This window comes from Alnus glutinosa, chromosome 2 (genome assembly GCF_958979055.1).
Source record: "Alnus glutinosa chromosome 2, dhAlnGlut1.1, whole genome shotgun sequence".
NCBI classification, from domain to species: Eukaryota; Viridiplantae; Streptophyta; class Magnoliopsida; order Fagales; family Betulaceae; genus Alnus; species Alnus glutinosa.
This window is the reverse complement of record NC_084887.1, coordinates 32667883-32691108: the sequence shown is the minus strand read 5'-3', so window position 1 is coordinate 32691108 and position 23226 is coordinate 32667883. Positions and strand designations below refer to the sequence as shown.

Here is a 23226-nt window from a genome sequence, read left to right as displayed (position 1 = left end):
TATTTACTACATCTCCATCTCACTGAACTGAACAAACAACACGTTCAATAAAAAAAGATTTATTCTTATTTTTTTCTTATGATATGACAATCAAATTTGGGTTTGCAAATTTTTTTCTAACAAAATATTAATCCGCCTTTGAATTCATATTGGAATTTTGATTAAAGTGAAGAGTACTAAGCCTATTTCTTTTTTAATTCTAAGACCAATAGTTCTAGTGGTCAACTCACCTCTTTCAAATTGTTTCTCATTGTTATGAAAATGTAACAAAGATAGATTACGAGCTTGCTTTAATTTATAGCAATAGAAATTAATCATTGTTGTTTTAAATTTAATCTATTCGCCCGTCTAGATAATATATTTTCTTGTTCACTAATAAATCGAGCTAAGTGGGATGCGAGTGTAATATATGTAGCATTCCTCATAATTGTTAATCAAATTATTCTAATTTTGCTATCTCAACCTACAACTTAATGGAATATAGTAAATTAAAGAAATGTGAAAAATACTCTAAAGAGATGGTAAATATTGAAATGTTAAAATTTAAATAATTTAATTAGAAATAATTGCTATAATTTTATTTACTCATTTCACCAATTATAAACTACCACCCCAATTTGTAAGAGAACTTGTAAAAATTGCATTACCCATAGCAGCAACAAATTTAATTATTTAGCGAATGTGCAGTAAATATCACATAGATTATTATGTCAGTTTTTTTTTTAAAAAAAAAAAAGTTATAATAAAATATATAATATTCCTAACAATACTCATATTTCTACACAAAAATAAAATGAGCCCCTTCTGAATGCATAAGATCAAAATAAAATATAGGTTAACCTGATTGTACTCCACTCAATTGCTCTATCTCAGTCACTCGGTCAGTTCTATTACCCAATAAATTTTTATTTTTAATTTTGAAGTATAATCAACAAGAAACCAAACAAACTAGGAAAAAACAGGGGAAGGGATCATTCCTACTGCAAATGAGATGGGGAACAAGTTAGATTTTGGGGGGGGGGGGGGGGGGGGGGGAAACAATGTATCATATTATGAACACATAAATTAGCATTTTTGTTTATTTTCTTTACTTTCCAAGGGAAGTAAATAGAAATAGTGAAGTGGTTTCGGCATCCCTCGTTTTGCCATTTGAAGGAGGCAAAACTATCCTCAATGACTATAATGGTAGTTCGACCACTCCCAAATGATTAAATGGTGGTGACCAAAACCACTCTAATGATATTGGGGGTGACAAAAACACCCCAATGACTAGAGGGAGTAGACGAACCACCACATGCTCATCCAATGGAGATTGCCAAGCTGGACTCTATTGTTTCTCTTGCCCTCAAGGATTTTCAGGGTCTAGATGTGTTGGATCAACCACTACAAACCAATTCAAGCTCCTGGTAATATTATTTGAATTTTTCAACCTAGTTAATAGTACGTACCCTCTCAAATCCTTATCTTCTCCATATATATAGTGATCGAATTAAAATCTGTCTTTCTAGGAGAGAAATCGAAATTAACCACTGGGCTTCTGGGGTAAAGGTGCAAAGATTCTTGGGTAACAATATCAAAACATCCATATAAATATTCCAAATAACACAACACAAATTGAAAAGTAAAAAATTTAAAAATCAAAAAATCTTAGTAGTTTTATATATATACTCCAAATAGTACACTCAGTAATTCCTTTTTCTTTTTCTTTTCTTTCTTCTTCTTTTTTTTTTTTTTTTTTTCTGGTGAACAGAATAACTCTCTTCCCTTCAATAAATATGCATTCTTGACAACCCATAATGCTTATGCTATGGAAGGAGAGGCATCTCACCCGGGGGTTCCTTGGATTACCTTTACAAATCAAGAAGATAATGTCACTCAACAGCTAAACGTACGATCTTTTATGCAAATTAAGCTCCTTTTTTTTATTGATTTACCTACAGCTAAACGTACGATCTTTTATGCAAATTAAGCTCCTTTTTTTTATTGATTTACCTTTTGAACTGCCAAACAAAGCACTTGATGTTCATATATATATATATATATATATATATATATATATATATAATGGAGTTTGTTGATGCAGTTTCCGTATGTCGTGGATGGCACACTTTATGATGTTCTTTCACAACAAAAAATAAAAATAAAAAATTGATTGACGGGCATGTAGTGACGTGTGAATAGTAACGTGCCAAAGTTAGCACGCTACTAATTAGTCACGTGTCAATTTTTGCCACGTCACTAAATTCAGATTTTATGTTTAAGAAGAAAGAGAAGAAGAAAAAGAAAAAAAAAGAAGACGGAAGTTCAATACCAGAAGAGCTACGGGGTAACATATAAGAGAATTGGGGGGTAAGACCATCATGCCTTAATTTTTAGATCTCAAAATTCATAAGGCAAAATATCTGGTAGATGCTTGCTCATACGAAAATTGTATTTTTTATTTTTTAAATTCTATTATAATGTACTGAATAATGGATATGGGTGCATTTAATAGTGATGTTAATTAACGTCTTAGAGTATCATAGTAGCCTCACCAAATTTTACTCACCAAAATAATTAAAAATCACTTTTTTCTATTCTGGTGAACCACTTTATTAAAACTCCTCCAGCAGCCTCACCATATTAACTAGTCAATATTCACTATTCCATTTAAATAATAATTTTTTCATATTTATTTTTTTTTTCTCTATATAATCTTTTTACAAAAAATCATTCATATCCATGAAATAAAGACATTATCGTGTGAGAGATGGGAGATGGGAGAAGAAAATGAGAGAAAAAAGGAAAGAAAAAAAATGTGCTAATCATGTGAGAGAGAAAGGTGAAACAAAATTTGGTGAGTGAGTTGTTGAGTGAAAATGCCTCATATAATTTGATTAGTAATTTCAGTCATCAAATTTTTTTGGTTAAAATGGTGAGGCTACTGGGAGTGATTTTTCAGGATTTTCATCAAATTGGCTCACCAAAATAGCTAAAAAACTATTTTGATGAGGCTACTAGGAATGCTCATTGTTAAATTTGTGGATTCAGGTCTACCCACTATTGGTTGCAATGACATTCGTTACTGGTTTGTGCACCTTCCAGCTTGTGAGGAACATACTCACCAATCCTGATGTCAGGTAGGAATTAATTCAAGAGTTTTAAGGGGAACAAATAAATAAATAAAAATCATTAAGCAGTATTGTTTTTTTCTTTCTTTCTTTCTTTCTTATGAGTAAATATACATGGGGGTGGAATTTGCAGAGTTAACAAATCTCGTCGTAGCATGGGAGTGCTTGACAATAAAGAGGAGGGAGAGAAGTACGCTGAGCGTGGCCTCCGCAAGTTCCTTGGAACGCGCCCGCCAGAGATCATGCCTACCATCAACCACTTCTTCTCGGAAGACAAATGAACACACACACACACACACACACACACACACACATATATATATATAAGAGAGAGAGAGAGAGTACTTTCCTCGTGCTCCTGCATCATTATCTTGGAGAATTACCATGCCAGGACGTTAATGTCACAGTCCGTTTTACAACCAGCCGACAAGCTTTCTGCTCCGGCTAGAGGTTTTTCTAGCTTCGAAGAATCTATCCACCAATTATATCACCAGCGACGGCTTCTCTCTTGTTGGATCGGTTTCCCCCTCCTCCTCCGCTCTAAGCCATGTTTCCCCCGGTATCTTGAAGTTTTTAGATCTGAGTTTCTTGTGACGACCCATTTTATTTATACAACATTCAAAATGAGTCATCACAGTGGCACAATATATATATAATCCAGGTCCTATCACTTCTATATATTTATATATTATATCAAATATATATAATGAACCACATAATTAGCACTTCTTTTTATGAATTAATTAAATACATGCAAATATGTAGGTTAAATAAATCTGATATGCATACATGTGTATATTCACGTTTATTAGTAAATATATATGCATTACTAATATATGCATATTATTTACCGGGCATTACATCTCACAATAATATTATTTATCAAAAATATTGTAACACTAATAATATCATGTCAATTAATTCATTGAAATCAGCCTAAGGTGCATTAAAGAAAGAGTGTTGAGTAGATCGAGCGCCAGTCATTTTACTTAGTCTTAAATTCTAATTTAAGACATTAAATTTTATGTCTTAAAATCTGAGGCGCTACAGTTTGGATTTGCGATTTTAAAACATGCGATTTAAAGATAAAGATTTTAAAATGTGTTATTTGGAAACACAAATCTTTTTATGTTTCTCAAATCCCATTTTTAAAAACTCACTTCCAAACGATACATTTTTCTGCGATTTGGTTTAGAATCATACTTTTGATGTGTATAATTTCAGTGCCAAACACACTCTTACTCATGTTGGGGTGTTGGCAATTTCAGTCCCCGCCTTTTACAAAAAAAACGTAAGTGAAAATTTTGATTTTCACGTGACATTACGACGTCATCAGAGTCAAGAATTGGCAGCAGAATATATATTTTCTTAACAACTTAGGAATATAACACTTTAGAGTTGACTGAATTACCTCATTATATTAAAACATGAACCTTGTGTTCTAATATAATAAATACACTCAAGAGAATAACATATGTGCCACATGCGGCACTAATAATAAAAACATTGTTTTAAACCAACACGTATAAAATCATTACATAACAAATGGCTTTATCGTTAATCATAAATACTAGCATAATAATCCTAGTAACTCCATTCTTCATTTCTTCCTGCAAAACTCGAATGTGATTGTGGTTAACACCACAATCCTATACTGTAAAAACAATGAGTCAACTGCATCCAATAATATAATGACATAATGATTCATTCAACAATACACAAAACTATAACATGATGTATGATGGATTCATCTGCACAGTCTTATTAACACTTCTATATGCACAATCTCGTTACTTAGCGTAGATGAAGAGATAGATGCCGTGAGACTTTAACACATTATACGATCTTATCATAGATAGTTGCTTGGAGACTCTAACCACCTCTTTTTCTTTCATTGATTCTGTGGACTCTAACCACCTCTTTTTCTTTCATTGATACCATGGACTCTAACTACTTCTTTTTCCTTTATTGGTTCATTCGTGCCTTAGGACTTAAACCTTCAATTCTTCTTATTAAAAGATTCATATCTCATGATAGAATAATATGCAATGCCATTTATATTACATACCATTTAATATCACAACATCATAGTAATCAATATCACCGTATAATCGAACAAACCGATATCACCACATAATCAAACAAACCACATGGTAGCACGCCAAGCGGCTACGTGGATTTTAAATTTATAAGTTTACCACTCGCAATAGTACGTATCGATTGTTCTATAGTAAGGGTGATCGAACCACAGAGATTATTGGTTGTTTTGCGTAATAGAATATTAAAGAGCGTATCTAACTTAACTTAAAGATAAAAATAAAAGTAAAGGTTGTAGAATTGAAGCTACAACAACAAAGTGAAGGAATGAAAGCGGAAATTGAAAATAACTTAAAGAAAACTTAGGGTGTTGATCTTATCCAATCCTCAACCAATTAAATGCTTAAAGTCTATATGGATCTTCCTAACATGCTTGATATGAGCGCGTAATGGGTGTCAACCATTACGACGACCTCGACACGAAAATACTTTCGTTAAGACGTAGTTATAAAGCACCTAGTTTTACATTAATCTACTCCACGTAAAGATTACACTATAATTGAAAAACATTTACTCTACCAAAGGTGTGGAGTGACTAATGCTCCTTAGCTTACTACTCTAAAACACATCACAATAAGCATACAAGATATACGAAAACCCTAACTAGGCCACAATGATAAGGTATCTAGTTCCACACCGATCTATTCCATGTAAAGATTAAACTACAATGGAAAGACATTCTATACTATCAAAGGTATGAAATGATCAGTGTTCCCTAGCATACCCTATAAAGTGACTCTAATAGGTAGTCATACATCAAGTCATATAGAACCATTGCAAAAGACATCATTCTTATTTCTAAGAATGTTGGTTTTACTCAAGAAATCTAAGAAAACTTATAGACAAGTTTAACTCTTTTTCATGAATAAATAGATTGGAATCTTGATACCAAAACCTTTTAGCATGGGTTTTGATATCCTCTAGCCCTTAACAATCATCAAACATCTAAAGAAAATCCAAAGAACCTCAAGAACACTACATAGGTTTTGGATAGGATTAGGATCAAACCCTAAGCTAGAATTTAGCTAGACATGAATTGAATCTAATCTAAGCATGAATTTAAAGAAAAACAGTAAAGAAACAAGAAAGAAATGAATCAAAAACAACTATATTGAAATTATGAAATTCGGATTACAAAAAGGAAGAAAAACCTAAGCTAGAACATGAAGAACAAAGAGGAAAAGAAGAAGAAATTGCTCTTTGGAATTAAGCCCAGAAAACGTGCATCAAAGTAGAGTAAAACATGAGAAATTAAAGTGATACACCTGAGAAAATCCGAACAAACCCCAAAAGATGCATGTTTTAACCTAAATCCCTAATCTCATATATATAGAGAATTGGATTTACAAAAGACCATCAAGAGTTAATTCTAGCGGCACAAACAGAGCTGGTCGGCATCCATTTCTGTCCACAAAATCCAACTTATGATTTAAATTGCATAAAGAATGCAAAGATCTGGAAATATCTGATTTTCTGGAAGACGGAGAATTCGATCGATCGACTTTTATTTCGATCGATCTAACTTTCGATCGATCCAATTTTATTTCGATCGATCGAACTGCCTTGGCCAATTCTTCAACTTGGAGGAAAATGACTAAAGTACTCTTGATGTATTTTCAGGTCTAATTCAAGTGTTTTTAATTAGATTTCAACTAAGACCTGAACATAAGACATAAAACAAAACTACAACAAAACGTTATATATACAATACAAACTAGGTCTAACAAATACAATTTAAGGGGTCTTGAATCGAAAAATTCAAGACTTATCACCACACTTAGTAAGTATTCTAGTAATACTCACTTACACATACATAAACCTAAACAATTGCATATCATTAAATAAACCTATATATCACTACATTAAAGAACTCAGTATCATTCTCAGTGAGTGGAATACTCACAATCCTTTCCTGCTACAAAGATTGATTCATAGAGAGACGACTGCATAGTTATATACATACGATTAGTATAAAATACTAAATACCTATTTACCACTTCTTTTCATTTATAATTTATAAACCACTTAACTTAATTCTACTGTTGTTTAGACATTACCACTGTGAAGACCATGAAAATAAATGGGGGATTTAGCAATTAATAAATAGTGTTTATAAATTAATGGGATTAATAATTAGATTCTAAGTGATATTTATAGTATTTAAATTAAATAAGTCTAGGATAAAAGATAGAAATAAAATTAGATGAGGTCCCATTGTGATTAATAGTAGTAGTAGGGGGTTTTAAATAAAAGGAAAACTCCCCACCCTCTTACAACTTGCCACATGTCCCTTATCCCTTATCTATTTCACTTTTCCTTTTCTTTTCTTTCTTTTCCTTTTTTTTCTCTTTTCTCTCCTCGGTGGACAGCAGTCCACGACTTCTTTCTTCTTTTCTCTTATATTCTTCTTCCTTCTTCTCTGTTCTACCCACCTGAACACACACAGAGATTGAGAGTGAGAGAGAGACCGAGAAAGAGGGAGAGCTGAGAGAGAGATTCAGGGAGATTGAGAGGGAAAGAGAGACCGAGAGATCGAAAGAGAGAGCCGGGAGCCAAGAGCCGAAACCCGCGACCCGTCGAACAGTGCACAGAGCCGACGAACGGCGGTTCCAGTGGCGATTCCGGTGAACCAAAGTTGAAATCCGATGGTTTGATGGCAATTTTCGACGATCCCATGGCGAAACCCATAACCCGAAACTCGTGACCCGTACCCATGTGACCCGATGGCTTGAAGGTTAGGTTTCCGGCAAATTTTCCGGCGGGTCAGTGATATTTTCTAGCGATTCTAGCTCACTAATTCCAGTGGATTTGCTATGAAAATCCTTGGGGTAATTTCTTACAACCTATGTTGATTTAGTTTGGGTATTTTACTCTTGGTTAGCTTATTGATGAGTTTGAGTATTTGGGGTTCTTAGATCCTCTGTTTTAATTAATTGAAATCTAAAGTTGGTTGATGGTTGTGTATTGGTTTTGTGTTTCGGTTAAAGCATGAAAACCCTTGTTTTTGGTGTGTTGGCAGTGGAGTGATTTTAGTTGTGGCTTTGGTATGGAATTTCTAGGATTTTGTGGGTCTTGGCCGAATTTGGAGGTTTGTTGAGGGAATTTGGATGGGCTGATCTAGAGGGACTTTGATGGAGTTAATGGCTACGGGCTTTGATCGAGTTAATGAACGATTTTGATGGGTGTTTTAAGTGGAACCCAAATCTGATTTTGGGGTTAGTAATTTGAGGATGTTGGTTAGTTGTGTTGAGGTTTTAGGAGGAAAAATATATCATTGCCATTATGTAAATAAATTGAGTTCAATGGTATATGGAATTTTATTTTATAGGATGAATTTGGTGATTCCTTGTAGTGGTCGATTATATGTAGTGTTGGTTGAGAGGATTTTATTTGGGTTTGTGTATAAAGTCAATGAAGCATGTAGTTTTGGGGAATGTATGTGTCTATGTAGTTTTGATAGAAAATCAATGTATAGCCTCAAGCTTTAATAAATAAATTGGCAAAGTGTAATAAAAGAATGAATATTACAAAATGTGATTATAAGTTAGTTCACTAAGAGTTATTAGATTAATGTCCTATAGTTTAAATTACCTAGATGGTTAGTAGTTAATAAAGATTAAATACCAAGTATATTAGTAGATGTAAATCTAGAGCTTAAGGTTTATATCAAGGGAACAATCTAGTAAGAATATCAAAGAGTTATAGATTACCTAAATAACCCTAAGTTAATAAGTATAAGTTAGTAAGCTTATAAGAACGCATAAATGTAAAATAAATCCATTATCTAGCAACGCAATAACTAATCCACCTATACGTGCAGGCATGATATTTATGTGTCATCGGATTAGGTTAAGCGTTAAATATATATATGTTGTGAACTTAGTAAATAGCAACAAGCTATAAAAAGGATTAGGAATAATAATGTGACACAACAGTAACAAATAAGCTAATGAAATAGTAGATGCGTTTTTTAGTTAAGAAACAATATAAGACATCAACCTATAACCAATGACTAATCTAATAATAGCTTAAGATATATAGATAGCTTTCGAAGCGAGTGACGCGACGGGTGAGCAAGCGGGTAGCTTTTGTGTCATAGAGTATAAAGTTCTATAGCATAGTCTAACGTTATAAGTATTTGCAGGATCGTGTCATAGTTAGAGACTTCAACGAGTTCTCCAATGTAGAGTTCGAGTCAGGAGTTCAATGCAGCCAAGGTGAGTATTTCACTCACTGATAAAATATATATTTTTATATGTATTGGATTGATAAAAATATATATATTGTTTATAAAACCGAACCAACCATATGATGAAATGTATGTTTTGAGATGATTTGATTAGTTTCGATTATGTTTAAATTATATCAATGATGTTTAAGAATTGAGGCATGAGTGAAAGGTGTTAATGGATTTAAAGTGTTTGAATATGTTCTGCGGTTAAGATTTAAATTATGCAAATTGTTTGAGAACATGTCATGTTGAAACTGTTTACGTTTTATGAAACTATGTTTTGAATTTGAGAACATGTCATGTTGAAACTGTTTATGTTTTATGAAGAAACTAAGTTTTGAATGATTTCAAAGTGTTAGATAAAATGTTGGATTTGTTTAGTTTTAAGAGGATGTGATTTAGTAATTGCATGATTTCAGCGTGATACAGTAGTGAAATATATACTGGTCAAGCACAGAACATTGAGCATGTAGTATAGAGCATACATACCAGTAGTATCAGTATATCAACAACATAACAGTATCAGCAGCATATCAGTATCAGCAGCATATCAGTATCAGCAGCATAACAGTATCTGCAGCATATCAGTATCAGCAGCATATCAGTATCAGCAGCATTATTAGCCTCAATTCATGCATAACATATATAGCATTGTTTTATGAGTGAATTTTTTATGTTATGAGTAGCTTTTACTAGACGTGTTGATATGCATAAGTGTCTTCATGGAAAAGCGCTTATGTATATTTCTATCGGATGATCGCATGTGTTAATATCATACATTGAACTTGAAAGTACATGGATACATGACTACCCGGGTGCGAGTAATGGCATGTCTAAGAGTAAGAAGGTTAACTGTTATTGTTCTTCAGGAAAGACGTGTTAGCATGATTGAGTTTAACTCTAGTGCTCTCATGATCTACTGACGTTCAAGGCACGAAACTGAAATACGATTAGAGATGGTGTTGCGAGTATTTTGTTGAAGGATGTTATCCTAGTACGGAAGAGTAAGATGTCATGTTCCTTGCTTAAGACTTATGTGTATACGTGATATCTGTGATGGAGTGATCGTGTGCACACATGTCTGAGCGACCGATGAAAAGTATTAATGTAGAGGGGTCGGTATATGGAAACTTTCAAGGAGGGATGACCGGAACTTCTATATATTTTCCCAGCTATTTAGTATGTTTTAAATGATTTATGAATAGTCGGTGTTTGCTGCATTAGCTATTGGTAAATTGTGGCTAATATAGTGCTCGCACGACTAGAAATAAAATAAAGGTTGGTTCTTTGCGAAAACTCAGTCAGTCTTATACCACTGAGGTCTTAGTATGTTTTATACTAAATTGTGGATACCACCACAATCGTGTAGATGATGTTCTTTTGGCTGCAGATACTTCGGTATAGTTGATGGGTTAGTAGCAGTGTACTTGGGATATTATGACTGAAGCTCGCCGCGACGGTTATAATTGTCGGACCACGGGTTGTCCACTATTTTATAGGTCTGGTATGGCTTGTGACGCTTGTGTCACTTATTCTTTGTTAAGCCATTATTGTTATGTAAATATTGTGTTAATAAGACTCAAACAAATAGATGTTAAATGACTATTGTTGTAATTAATTTGTGATAGATGTGTATATTGTAATTTCCGCTATTCGAGTTTATGATTTCCGCTGCATAGGTAGATATATGTTATACTCTGATTATCAGGTGCATGTTATGAGACATGTGTCATATGTTGGCTGAGCGACACGTAATCGTGCCACTGCGATGACTTGTTTATGTTTGTATTGAAAAAAAAAAAAAAAAAAAAAAAAAAAAAAAAAAAAACGAGTCGTCACAACCACGACATATAAAATAGATTAATTATAATGCCACATATTTCATATGGGTATTACAACAGCATTTACTATTAAATGACCAAAATACCCTTTTACATTAAAATGGTTATTTACATAATATCCTTTATAAAAATAGTCATAATAGTTCTATTAATATAATATTTAAAGTGGGTATTGTTTTGGTTATTTTAACTGAAACAGTGAGATACCAAAATAGTTTTAAACCACATATAGCTTATTTTTATATCAAATGAACTTAATAACATCATTAATATAATTAATGAGTTTTATATTCTAAAAACAAGTAAATATAATATTAATATAAAATAACCTTATTTAAATCTTTATAAAATCTGACAAAATAACAGCATTAGTATTAACAATGCCAAAAATTATTTAAAAGTATTTGGGCAGCGTAACTGCGTTTTAATAAAATATCATCTTTTAGTTGGGTATCACAACGACGTGTTTTATAAATTATTCACTCTGCTTGAAAAGCCCTATTTTAAAAACACAACTTAAAACGTTAGATTAACTAATAACTTACAAAATAATCTAACAGCTTTAGATATACTAAAAGTATAGAAGCTTACCAATTGTCCAAAAATAAGTGTCTCCTTGCTATCCTCAACCGGCCAAGAGAGAGAGAAAGTGTTTATTATGTATTTTATTTCCTTTTTCCTTTATTTATTTGTTCTATTCGTTCATGTTGTCCCGAGAGAACAAGAAGAAGAGTACTTCTTCTTGTCTCTTTTGTTTTGAACTGAAGTAAGGGAGAGGATCCTTGGTTTTGGCCATGTGAAAGTGAAGACCCGGTGAGAGAATAAGACAACTTCTTCTTTTTCTTGCTAGACTGAATCGGGAGAGAGAGTCAGCGAGTGAGAGAGGATCCTCTTCCTTGCTATACAGAGCCGAGAAAGAGAGAGAGAGAGCATAAGAGAGAATTTGAGAGAAAATGGAGAGACTTACTGAAAGAGAGAAATTTCTGTTTCTTCTTATTTCTTGCTTTTCCTTTTCTCTTAGAGCCACTAACCGAAAGATATGAAAAGAGGGAGAGAACTTACTTTTCTGCATTACCAAAAGACCAAGCCAGAGAAAGAGAAGATAAGAGAGTTGAGTGCTTCCTCTTCCTTCTTCTTATTTTCCTATTTTTCTTTTCTGTTAGTTTTTGATTGGCTGCATTCTGTTGACAAAATCACTATCATGTAATGTTGCTGCTTTCACAGGGATGTCGTATATTCCAGAATCTTCAAAGTATTTAGAGTTTATTTATCTAAGATGGAAATAGCCTTATTATGACAAGTTCCAATGCCACAAGCTGCAAGAAGGCTATTTCAATGTTCAAGGAAGATTCTGTGTGGGTTCCAACTCAGAAAAGTCGGATCCCTTGTTTCCATCCGGACATCCTAGTAAAGCGTCTGGACGCTCATCAATTAGCAACATCTGTCTGGACGATGTGGCAATAACATCCGGACTCCCATCAGTGTCGAGAAGCTTCGACCAGTTCAAGGTTGCATCCATCCAGACGTCATGGCAACACGTCCGGACGCTATTCAGAGTTCGAGAAGATTCCAGTGTTCTAGTGCATCCTTCCGGACGACATGGCAATACCGTCCAGATTCCAATCAGAGTTCAATGAGAATTAGGTTTTCCTTCTCAGACACGGATATGGGCAGACAGCTACAAACGTCCGGACGACAGGTCTAAACCGTCCGGACGCCATCCTTGATAAGGCAAGACGTGGAGAAAAAGTGCAACCATCCGGATGTCATGGAAACACCGTTCGGATGCTAGTCCTTATTATGGTAATTGCGTGCAGCAGAGGTGCAACCGTCTGGAAGATAGGGTAATACCATCCGGACGTGGCCTTATTCAGGAAAGATTCTCAGCGCTTTACGGAAAGTCGGTTGCACAGTTCACCATCCAGACGACCTCAGCTTGCGTCTAGATGCCACCTAGAGAAATCAAAGACAGACTTGATTTAGGTCTTCTAAGCCTATAAATAGAGGCCTCTAGGCATGTAATTTGTATGAATTCAGTATTGAATTCTTTTGTACTTAGAGAGGGTGTTTAGGTAGAAATTGTAAAGATCTGCTAGCTCTCTAAGGGTTGTCAAGTGTGTGACTTGTTCGTGTGAAGTCTATCTTAGGGATGAGCCATAAAGTAAAGGAATCCATTGAAGACCCCTTCAAGTAGGTGACTTCGTTGTGAGGCATTCACGTTGGGTTACGTGTCAGAGTGCAAGATACGATCGTTGCATTGGGTATGTGAGTGTTACTGTCTTGTTATTAGCTTTGTCTTCTGAATAGTAGAATTCCTAGGTTTGTCTGCCCCGGATGGGTTTTTCTCTTAATTGAGTTTTCACTTCGTTAACAAAATATCTGTCTCATTTAAATTCTGCATTTAGATATTTTGTTACATGTTGTTCACACACACATCGTAATTTAGAAGTCTCTTTATTTTTCATTTTCTTTTTGTTCTTCTTGCCGCTGGAACCCGGGAAAGAGAGAGGACCAGCTTACTGTTTTGAGGAACAGAGGAGGGGAGTTTCTGCTAGCTGAGAGGACGTGAGAGGAAGAGAGAGATTTTTGTTCTACTCTAGACACAGAATCGAGAGAGAGAGAGAGAGAGAGAGAGAGAGAAAGGGCTGGGGGAGCTATATAAAAGAAAGGGACCCAAAAATAGAGTTGCACTCTTAGTTTTCTGCATGAGCTAAAACATACAAAGAGAGGGTGTTTTCTAGATGCAGACCAAGAGATAATAGGAAAACAACAAACAAAATTTCTATGCTCTGTTTTTCTACTTCTAAACCGTGACTTGCAACTAAGGGAGAGAGGATGATTTTTTTGGTTTCCAAACGGTTTGCTTAGTGAAGGGACAAGAGGATGAGTGTGTTTCTTGTTCTGTAAAAACCAAACAGCAAAGGAAATAGAGAAGAGAAACAAAGAGCTTTTGTGCTCTAGTTTTTGTTGTGCTGTCCGGAACTACACAAGTAGAAAGAAGAGCTTGCTTCTTCTTTGTTTGGTTTGATTTCTGACTGAGGGATCAACAAAGAGAAAAGGAGTGTTCCTTTGGTTGAGTTTATGCTCTAAATTGAGGAGAAAAACAAGTTGCAAAGAGCTTCTACGTAAGAGGTGATTTTCGGTTTCTTTGAAATGACCGAAGCTTGCTTCCTTTTATAGAACTTTGAATGGTCTGGATTCATCTAAGCAAAACAATTTATGGCTGGGGTGCACACAAGTGCTCGGTAATGGCTTCAAAAAGATAGAAAACAATCATTCCATTCTTTAATATCTCTTATCATCTTCTAACTAGAATTAAATCCTAACTAATTGCTAACCAATTAACCTATTAGTTCTAATCCAATTACAATCTCCTCTAACACATTATGGACTCATGAATCACCCAAAATATCAGTTTAAATGACGATGAGTTTTTATCCAAAACCATCAACGTGTTACACACATGCAGTAAGCACTGGAATTATAGGTCGATCGATCAACCTTCATGGTGGATCGATCGACTTCATGACAGTGCATAGATATTTTCCTGATCCACTGATATCTTCATTTATAAATATATATTTATCATTTAACATATATACATATGCCATAGATGTCATCCAATATACTTATGCATTATTCAATATATATATATATATATATATATATATATATATATATATGCATTTAAATCTTAAATTGTTTATTTTTCTTAGGCGTTACACGTTGAGGTTCACTTCTCGCTCCAAAGGGACTCGTATAACTATCAAACGGATGATGTGGGTATTGGCTAAATTCTCTATAGGAACGCCTCTCGCAGATGCTTCGGATCCTCTACTTCCAAATGTTGGACATCGTTTCTTCTAGATGATTCGTCATCTTCTTCGAGGTAGGTGTAGCACCTGTGAAATTTATGGTCTCTATTTTGCTGGTTGAACACGCTCTTCGAGATTCGAGTCTTTTCGATACCTCTTCAGAATACGTCGTCACTTCTTGAAAAGAGCGATCATTAATCTACCCTCACCAAAACTTTGTCTTACATCGTTCACCACTTAATAGAACCCTGCTAGACCTTTCCCAAAGACTAAGCGACTCAACACTTAGACCTACCGAACATAAGCTATAATAGATGCATTACAAGAATCATGCAATGCACACAAGAAATCTTGTTTAAGTCTTCTTATCTTTGTTAAACCTTTTAGAATCATAAGGCTCTTTTGTTGTCCTTGGACTCTAACACAACCCTAGACTTCCGCTTTTCCTAACAACCCTAGAGTTAACTGCTCTGATACTATTTGCTATGACGATCCATTTTTTTGTTTATACAACATTACAAAATAAGTCATCACAGTGGTACAATTACTTGTCGCAAAGCCAACATATGGTACATATCTCATACTATGTACCTGGTAAATCAGAGCATAACATCTATCTATCTATGTAGTTGGAACATAAACCTGAATACACGTGGCCAAGTTGGCCACGCGTATTAAAAATGCGTGGCCATGCGTAATGAATACACGTGGCTAATTGGCCGCGTGTAATAAATACACGTGGCTAAAATATTTATATTTTTGTAATTTTTTATATTTATATTTGCAATCAGCCACGTGTATAAATTACACGTAGCCAATTGGCCACGTGTAATTAATACACTTGGCCAATTGTTTTTATCAAATATATATTAATAAAAACAAATTTTATTAAGGTTTTGATAAAATATATATATGTATAAGAGAATTGACCACGTGGCTTTAGGCCACGTGGCCAGAATTGGTGTAGATAGGCGCGCGGGAGTTGTCCCGCGCCCACCTAACCATTATTAATTTCAAGTTTCAAATATTTGAAAAGAAAAAAAAAAATTCGTTATATATATTACTGCACGCGGTTCTTTCTCTCTCACGGTACTGCACAGTGCACGCGTTCTCTCTCTCTCACAGTCTCTCTCTCTCTCTCTCTCTCTCTCTCTCTCTCTCTCTCTCTCTCTCTGTGTGTGTGTATCGCTCTCTCTCTCTCTCTCTCTCTCTCTCTCTCCGTCAGTACTGCACCACCGGCCAGCTCTCCGACCACCGCGTGGCCGGCCTTCCTGACGTCTCTCGCTCTCTCTCTCTCTCTCTCTCTCTCTCTCTCTCTCTCCGTCAATACTGGACCACCGGCCAGCTCCCCGACCACCGCGTGGTCGGCCTTCCCAACGTCTCTTGCTCTCTCTCTCTCTCTCTCTCTCTCTGTCTCTCTCACTCTCTGTATCTCTCTTTGTCTTTGTATCTCTCTCTAACTCTCCAAACTCCGGCCGACTAGTTCTAAGTCGACGACGAGTTGGTTTTGCATGTGTTTCATATAGGTATATCGTATACGTATTAGGAAGGAAAAAAAAAAAAAAAGAACAGATATGTTCTTTTCTTCTTCTTTTTTTAAGCAATAATATCATTGTTGGCGACGTGTGTTAAGAATACGTGTCAAAAAAAATATAATTTTTCATTTTTTTAATAAAAAAGAAAAAGAAAAATACATTTAGCCACTTGGATTTGAATACACGTGGCCAACGTTAGTCACATGTATTAAAATACACGTGGCTAATTGTTCGCCACGTGTATTTTAGACGTGGCTAAATATGCATTTAGTGACACCCAGATCCGCCACGCATGCACACATGGCCACTTGCACGTGGCCAACAGTTCGCCACGTGTACAGTGACCGTATACGTGGCGAAATGTAAGTGGCGAAAATCTTTTTTTTTGTAGTGATTAGGAGTTGTTTTTTATTAAAAAAAATCTCATTTAAATGAAAAGGGCCGAACAGGGGCCGGCTGGCTTGCCCCTGCCTATCATTACTCCTTGTCTTTATATAACCAAATTCTCTACACTTAACTTCCTAGAAAAAGACAGTGTGATGTTGGTTACAAGATCTTACGTACCCTTTTTTTGGGATAAATTTATAACGGTATATATTCTTAAAATTACAATAAGAGAAATGTTATATATATATATATATATATATATATATATATATATATATATATATATATATATATATATATATATATATATATATATATATATATATATATATATATATATATATATATTACATCTCTATTTCACTTAACTGAACAAACAACACGTTCAATAAAAAAAGATTTATTCTTAATTTTTTCTTATGATATGACAATAAAATTTGGATTCACAAATTTTTTTCGAACAAAATATTAATCCATCTTTGAATTCATATTGGAATTTGATTAAAGTGAAGAGTACTAAGCGTATTTCTTTTTTAATTCTAAGACCAATAGTTCTAGTGGTCGACTCACCTTTTTCAAATATTTTCTCATTGTTAAGAAAATGCAACAAAGATAGATTACGAGCTTGCTTTAATTTATAGTAATAGTCATTAATTGTTGTTGTTTTAAATTTAATCTATTCGTCCGTCTAGACAGTATATTTTTCTTGTTCACTAATAAATCGAGCTAAGTGGGATGTGAGTGTAATATATGTAGCATTGCTCATAATTGTTAATCAAATCATTCTAATTTTGCTATCTCAACCTACAACTTAATGGAGTACAATAAATTAAAGAAATGTGAAAAATACTCTATAGAGATGGTAAATATTGAAATGTTAAAATTTAAATAATTTAATTAGAAATAATTGTTAGAATTTTATAAATGTTAAATTATCCTATTGGAGTGTAGTACTAGTTGACAAATCAACTACTAACTAATTAAATTGATAACTTAGATTGTTTATTTTTATTTACTCATTTCACCAATTATAAACTACCACCTCAATTTGTAAAAGAACTTGTAGTAAAAATTGTATTACCTATAGCAACAACAAATTTAATTATTTAGTGAATGTGTAGTAAGCATATATATATATATATATATATATATATATATATATATATATATATATATATATATATATATATATATATATATATATATATATTCGTAACAATACTCATATTTCAAAACAAAAATAAAATGAGCCCCTTCGATCTGAATGCATAAGGTCAATATAAAATATAGTTGAACCTGAGTGTACTCCACTCAATTGCTCTATCTCAGTCACTCAGTTAGTTCTATTACCCAATAAATTTTTATTTTTAATTTTTAAGTATAATCAACAAGAAACCAAACAAACTAAGGAAAAACAGGGGAGGGGAAGAGATATGATCCTTCCCGCTGCAAATGAGATGGGGGACAAATTAGATTGGGGGAGGGGGGAAGAATGTATGCAGTCAATATGGAGTCTAGACGCAGCCCAAAGTGTCATTGTTTGCACAAAAGTTAGCATTTTTGTTTATTTTCCTTGCTTTTCAAGGGAAGTAAACAAAAATGGTGTAGTAGTTTCGACGGCCCTCATTTTGTCATTTGGAGAGGGCAAAACCATCTCTAATGGCCATGATGGTAATTCGACCACCTCCAAATGACCAAATTGTGGCATGGTGGCCAAAACCACTCTATTAACATTGGGGGTGACCGAAATACCCCAATAACTAGAAGGGGTAGTCGAACTATCACATGGCTTTGGGCCTTGGAGGTGGTTCAGCTATTCTCATTTGACTAAATGGTGTGACTCAACCACTCTATATGCTTATTTTTATATTTTTTTTATTGTGGATGACACATTATAATATGATTGGTATGATGCGGCATTTGGCAATTTATATATATATATATATATATATATTTATTGTGGATCACCTTTTTTCTTTTTTCTTTTTTCTTTTTTTCTCTCTCTTTCTTACTACAGGATCCAAGTATTTTTCTTGATTGGATAGCCAACCCCAGCGGCCCTTTTTGTTGCTTCTGAGCATATTCGAATTAAGCTGCAGGTACCTTTCTGTCTGTTCCTCATGAAAGTTCTGTCGAGTTTCCTTTGATTTCTCAGCCTAAGCTGAGGAAACCAAGAGACATCATCATATATATAATACCCTTTTAGTCTTCGAGTATTTTTCTACCTTTGCCAAATTAATGGGTCTTCGGCCGAAGTTGCTTTTGATCACAGCTTCAGTATTTTTCTGTGTTGCCACAGCTTCCTCCAATGGAGATTGCAGGGTTCGTTTGTCCTTTGAATTTTTAGGCTCCTATTACCCACTATATATATATATATATATATATATATATATATTCTTATTGCTTTTAGCTTTAACTGTGAAGCTCCTCACTAGCTAACTAGTTTCAACGTGTAGCCACTTGATCATCCATGCTCATCCGATGGAGATTGCCAAGCTGGACTCTATTGTTTCTCTTGCCCTCAAGGATTTTCAGGCTCTAGATGTGTTAGATCAACCACTACAAACCAATTCAAGCTCCTGGTAATCTATTTCTTTCTCTCTCTCTCACCCACACATGTCGATCGATCATAATATTATTACAATTTTTCAACCTAGTTAATAATACGTACCCTCTCAAATCCTTATCGATCTTCTCCATAAAATCTGCCTTTCTTGGGTAATTACTCTTTTCTTTTTTTTTTACTGGTGAACAGAATAACTCTCTTCCCTTCAATAAATATGCATTCTTGACAACACATAATGCTTATGCTATCGAAGGAGAGGCATCTCACACGGGGGTTCCTCGGATTACCTTTACAAATCAGGAAGATAATGTCACTCAACAGCTAAACGTACGATCTTTTATGCAAATTAATTAAGCTTTTTCTCTTTTTTTTTTTCTTTTTTTTTTTTTTTTTTTTTATTTACGTTTTGAACTGCCAAACAAAGCACTCGATCTGTTATATGCAGAATGGAGTTCGCGGCTTAATGCTCGATACGTATGATTTTGAGGGAGATGTATGGCTGTGCCATTCTACCGGAGGAAAATGCTATGACTACACTGCATTTGTATGTGCATTTTATTGAAGAAATTAAAAATAAAAAATAAAAAAAAATTACATACCACTCTTATCTTTCATCACTTTTGTAATTATACTCTTAAACTTTAAAAAGTGTTAATTTAGAGTTATCATCTTTTAATTTTTTGCAATGTCAATCCTGCCGTCCAAATTCAACATTAAATCCTAACAAAAAAATAAAATCTCCAAAATACCCTCATTTCTAAAAAAAAAAAATGAAAAAATGTGACCCGCCATGGGTCAGACTTGAGTTTTTCTTTTTCTTTTTATAATTTTTAATTATTAAATAAATGTATTTTTGCAATTTTATAAACATCATATGGGTAAGGGATATTTTTACTCAACAATCGTTTGATTTAACGTTGAATTTGGACGGTAGGGTTGACATTGCAAAAAATTAAAAGATAGTAATACTAAATTAACATTTTTTAAGTTTAAGAATATGATTACAAAAATTATAAAAAATCATACAGTAAATAAAGTTTTAAAAGATAATAGTAAAATAACTTTCTTGCAATAATATAATAGATATGATGTGACCTAATAGGAACCGGCTATAGACACACTGAAGGAAATTGAAGCTTTTTTATCAGCAAACCCAACGGAAATCGTGACCTTGATCTTAGAAGACTATGTTCAAGCCCCGAATGGACTGACAAAGGTCTTCACCGATGCCGGGTTGATGAAATTCTGGTTTCCGGTGACAAACATGCCAAAAAATGGTCAAGATTGGCCACTAGTCACGAACATGGTTGCTAATAACCAAAGGCTACTTGTATTCACTTCAATTAGGTCTAAAGAACAGAGTGAAGGCATTGCATACCAGTGGAATTACATGGTTGAAAATCAGTGTAAGAAGCGTTCATTATTTAACTTCTCGCACCATCATGTCATTTTTCTAACGCACCGTCCATTAGAATTTTCTGTTAAATCTTGTCAAAATTTTTCGTTAGAATTTTCAAAAAAAAAATGATCGGTATTTTGACAATTTTGACAATATTTAACGGAAAAATCTAACGGACGGTGGAAATTGAAAAGAAAATTAAAAGATAGATAACCTAAATTGAGACTTTTAAAAGTTTGAAGTCATGATTGAAAAAATGATGAAAGATTATGGGTTGTAAGCGAAGTTCTTTTTTTTTCTTTTTATTAATGAATGTGTGTTTATCTTTTATGGATGGCAAACCTAAAATTTGCAGATGGAGATGGTGGAATGCAGGTGGGAAAGTGTCCAACTAGGGCAGAATCATCAGCCCTTAATGACAAAACTAAGTCTTTGGTGCTGGTGAATTATTTTTCGTCTATTCCCTTTAAGATAACAGCATGTGAACATAACTCGGCAGATCTCATTAACATGCTCCGTACTTGTTTTGGTGCCGCCGGCAACCGGTGGGCTAACTTTGTTGCCGTTGATTTTTACAAGGTACCTTCAAATTTCCTCCCAGGCTTGTTTCATTCATTCTATTTCGGGAGGATCATAATTGGTTGGAGCTTAATTCCCCTTCTATCAAAAGACAAAAAGAAAGAAAACATAAATGAATGGGCCGGAATGCAGCAAACCCATTAATAAAGTTTGAGAAATTATATAAATATATTTTCTACACATCTCATTTTCAAATTCATCATTAAATTTGAAATTTAAATGTACGGAAACATATAGGAGATGTGTAGATGATATAAGTAATCATTTATCATAAAGTTTTTGGATTCTTTTTTGGTAATTTTGTGCAGAGGAGTGAGGGAGGTGGATCATTTCAAGCTGTGGACACTCTCAATGGGGAGCTCTTGTGTGGTTGTGATGATGTCCATGCATGTGTGGTAAGGTCTAACATTTCCCATTCACCAGTCCACACGGCACAACATGAGTAAAAAAATTAAGCAAAACATTTAATAAAATAATTTAATTGTTTAATGACTCATGGGTCATGCTTGGCCCATGAAAAAACTTTTTGAATTATTTGGGCTGAGCCCCACTTTCTGTTGAGAGCCCACCATATTGGCAACTTCTTAAGTTCTCTGGATTTTTGAGATAGAGCTAGCAAATACTAGTCCACTAAAGACAATTTGTAGCCCAATTGCTTTTATCACAATGAATAAAAATTTGCATCCCAATTCACAGCTAACATTTAGTTTGTAAATAATTTTAAGAGTAATGTGTAGGGGTACTATAATTATTACTACAAATCTCTTATAATTGAAGTGGCAATTCACGTGTCATTTTACAACGTCAGTTACTAAATAATTAAGTTTGATTATGTCTGACGTAACAGTGTTACGTAGACTGTCACATCAGTTTATAAGGAAGTTGAAGTAAAAAGTATAGTACCCGAAACATTTTCCCAACTTAAAGGGAAATTCTAACCATTTTGATTTCCTTTATTTTGCAGCCTGGATCAGCTTCAGGAGCTTGCACTCCCTGAAAATGAACACTTTATACAATAAAAACTATCTCCTACCCAATTTCATAGCTCAACATTATATTCAAGCCTATATAATTGAAAAGAATGAAGTGACAATCTAGAATAGAATTAATTAATCAATGTCAAAGCAGCAATGAAATGTAAGCTATTCACAGGAACAGAAAGCATACTAAACAACAAAAGAAAAGGCTCTTTAATATAAATCATTGTTCATGTTTCAAAGCCCATTCAACTGCTACTATATGTTTGGTAATTTCTTAGATTTTTTTTTTTCTAATTTTTTTTTTTTCATGTGAATATCAACGCTTTTTATGCCTTCCCTCTCAAAAAAAAAAAAAAAAAAAAACACACACACACACACTCTTTTTTTGCCTTGGGCCAGAGTGGGAGAAACTTGGGCCCATGGGATCCATAATAGACCATGGCACCATGCTTCATGTTAACTACATGGATCCAAGTCGAAAATATTACTCGAACAATTCTTGCCCTCTTGGCATCTATGGTTATTTTTCTTATTTCTAATTTTAATTACTTCTTTATTATTTATTTATTTGTAAACATTATTTATTTATTTCTTCATTTATTTACTGTTGTAGACTTGGACCCAACTGTTCCTCTCCGTGTCCAGTGCTTATTCATTGTATTAATTAATGATATATCTTTTAATGC

General features: G+C 34.0%; 2 protein-coding genes across 2 annotated transcripts; both read left to right on the top strand.

Moving 5' to 3' along the window:
* The first annotated feature begins 3051 nt into the window (after positions 1–3051).
* Positions 3052–3391, top strand: LOC133860523 (uncharacterized). The gene is made up of 2 exons (XM_062296110.1): positions 3052–3119; positions 3244–3391. Exons 1-2 carry the CDS (start codon positions 3052–3054, stop codon positions 3389–3391), a joined length of 216 nt encoding a protein of 71 aa, XP_062152094.1.
* Positions 3392–19094: 15703 nt separating this feature from the next.
* LOC133861113 (PI-PLC X domain-containing protein At5g67130) lies at positions 19095–22760 on the top strand. Its single transcript, XM_062296827.1, has 8 exons — positions 19095–19338; positions 19473–19598; positions 19772–19909; positions 20028–20126; positions 20685–20988; positions 21337–21560; positions 21869–21955; positions 22525–22760. The coding sequence occupies exons 1-8, from the start codon at positions 19255–19257 to the stop codon at positions 22555–22557; spliced, it is 1095 nt and encodes a 364-aa protein (XP_062152811.1). The 5' UTR covers positions 19095–19254; the 3' UTR covers positions 22558–22760.
* The last annotated feature ends 466 nt before the right edge of the window (positions 22761–23226 follow it).